The following is a 1,180-nucleotide window of genomic DNA, read 5'->3' on the forward strand; positions in this document are numbered from 1 at the left end:
GGCCCGGGCTCATTGGGCTGCCGGCCGCCGAGCCCACCCGGCAGCCGTCGCCCTCGCTGGCCGTCCGCACCCGGCACGGCGTGCACTTGCTGCCGGCGCCGGCGGCGAGGCTGTCGGTGCGGGAGCGGCGGAGGAGGCCGGTCTGGCTGGGGGGCAGGTTGACCAGGTGGTGGTGCCGGCGGCCGGGCACGGTGATGGGGTGGGTGGCGGAGGCGCCGCCGCCGGGCCCGGCGGCCCCACCGGAGGAGGAGGAGGAGGAGGACTGGCTCTTGCTGCGGGGCCGGAAGGCGTACAGCTCCTTCAGCGCCTTCATGGCCTCCAGGATGGTCTCGTGGATGTTCTGGGCCACCACCGAGTCGTCCGCCTGCATCCAGAGCTCGCCGGGGCCGGTGGCCGCCGAGCGCCCCACCTCGATGAAGAAGAAGCTGTCGGAGTGGCCGCAGCGGCGGATGTTCATCAGCTGCAGCGTGACCGAGGGCAGCTCGCAGTTGAGGCGCACGAAGCCGATGGTGCGGGCCGAGAGGCAGAGCCGGTGGACGCCGGTGAGGTTTTTGCTCTGCCCCAAGCCTTTGGGCTTCAGCGTCACCTGCCAGACCTCCCGGTAGGCAGCGGCGGCCGGGGCGATCAGCCCGTAGCTGAGGTCCTCGCCGGCGGCGGCCAGGGAGGCGGCGGCCGCGCTGCAGGAGGCGGAGAAGGGGGAGGCGAGGTGGCGGTGGGGGGACCCCTGGCAGGCCGCCTTGCCCTCGTTGAGCAGGTCGGTGAACGCCCGGTACCAGCCCTCCTGCTCCTGCTCGTTCTCGGCCGCCACGGCGAAGTACTCGTCCTTGGTGTAGAGGGCGATGAGGTACTTGTGCTTGGCGTCCGCCCGCTTGTTGATGTTGAGGCAGGAGTCCAGGGCGATCACCCGCTTGGGCGCCCCGGACTTGTTCCTCCATTTCTTCTCGCTCTCGTAGTACTCCAGCCGGGCGCCCCCCGCCTCCTCCCCGCCGCCCGGGCCCCGCAGCACGAAGAAGCGCTTGTGGCCGTGCTTCTGCTTGCGCAGGTACCCGCACTTCCTCACGCCCTGGTTGTTGTTGTTGTTGTTGTTGAGGTTGGGGCCGGGCGGGGAGCTCAGGGGGGGCAGCAGCCCCAGCACGGCGGGGCTCGCCATCCCCGGCCCCGCGGCGGGAGCGCCGCCCGG

General features: G+C 72.1%; 1 protein-coding gene across 1 annotated transcript in view; it reads right to left on the reverse strand.

Moving 5' to 3' along the window:
* Positions 1 to 1,150, reverse strand: part of IRS2 (insulin receptor substrate 2) — a 3,519-nt gene extending 2,369 nt beyond the window's left edge. Inside the window, exon 1 of the mRNA XM_010575788.1 lies at positions 38 to 1,150. Coding sequence (XP_010574090.1) covers positions 38 to 1,150 — 1,113 coding nt within the window. The remainder of the gene's footprint in view (positions 1 to 37) is intronic.
* Between the last annotated feature and the right edge of the window lie 30 nt (positions 1,151 to 1,180).

The sequence above is a fragment of the Haliaeetus leucocephalus genome, unplaced genomic scaffold, assembly GCF_000737465.1.
Source record: "Haliaeetus leucocephalus isolate CR32 unplaced genomic scaffold, Haliaeetus_leucocephalus-4.0 Scaffold495, whole genome shotgun sequence".
NCBI classification, from domain to species: Eukaryota; Metazoa; Chordata; class Aves; order Accipitriformes; family Accipitridae; genus Haliaeetus; species Haliaeetus leucocephalus.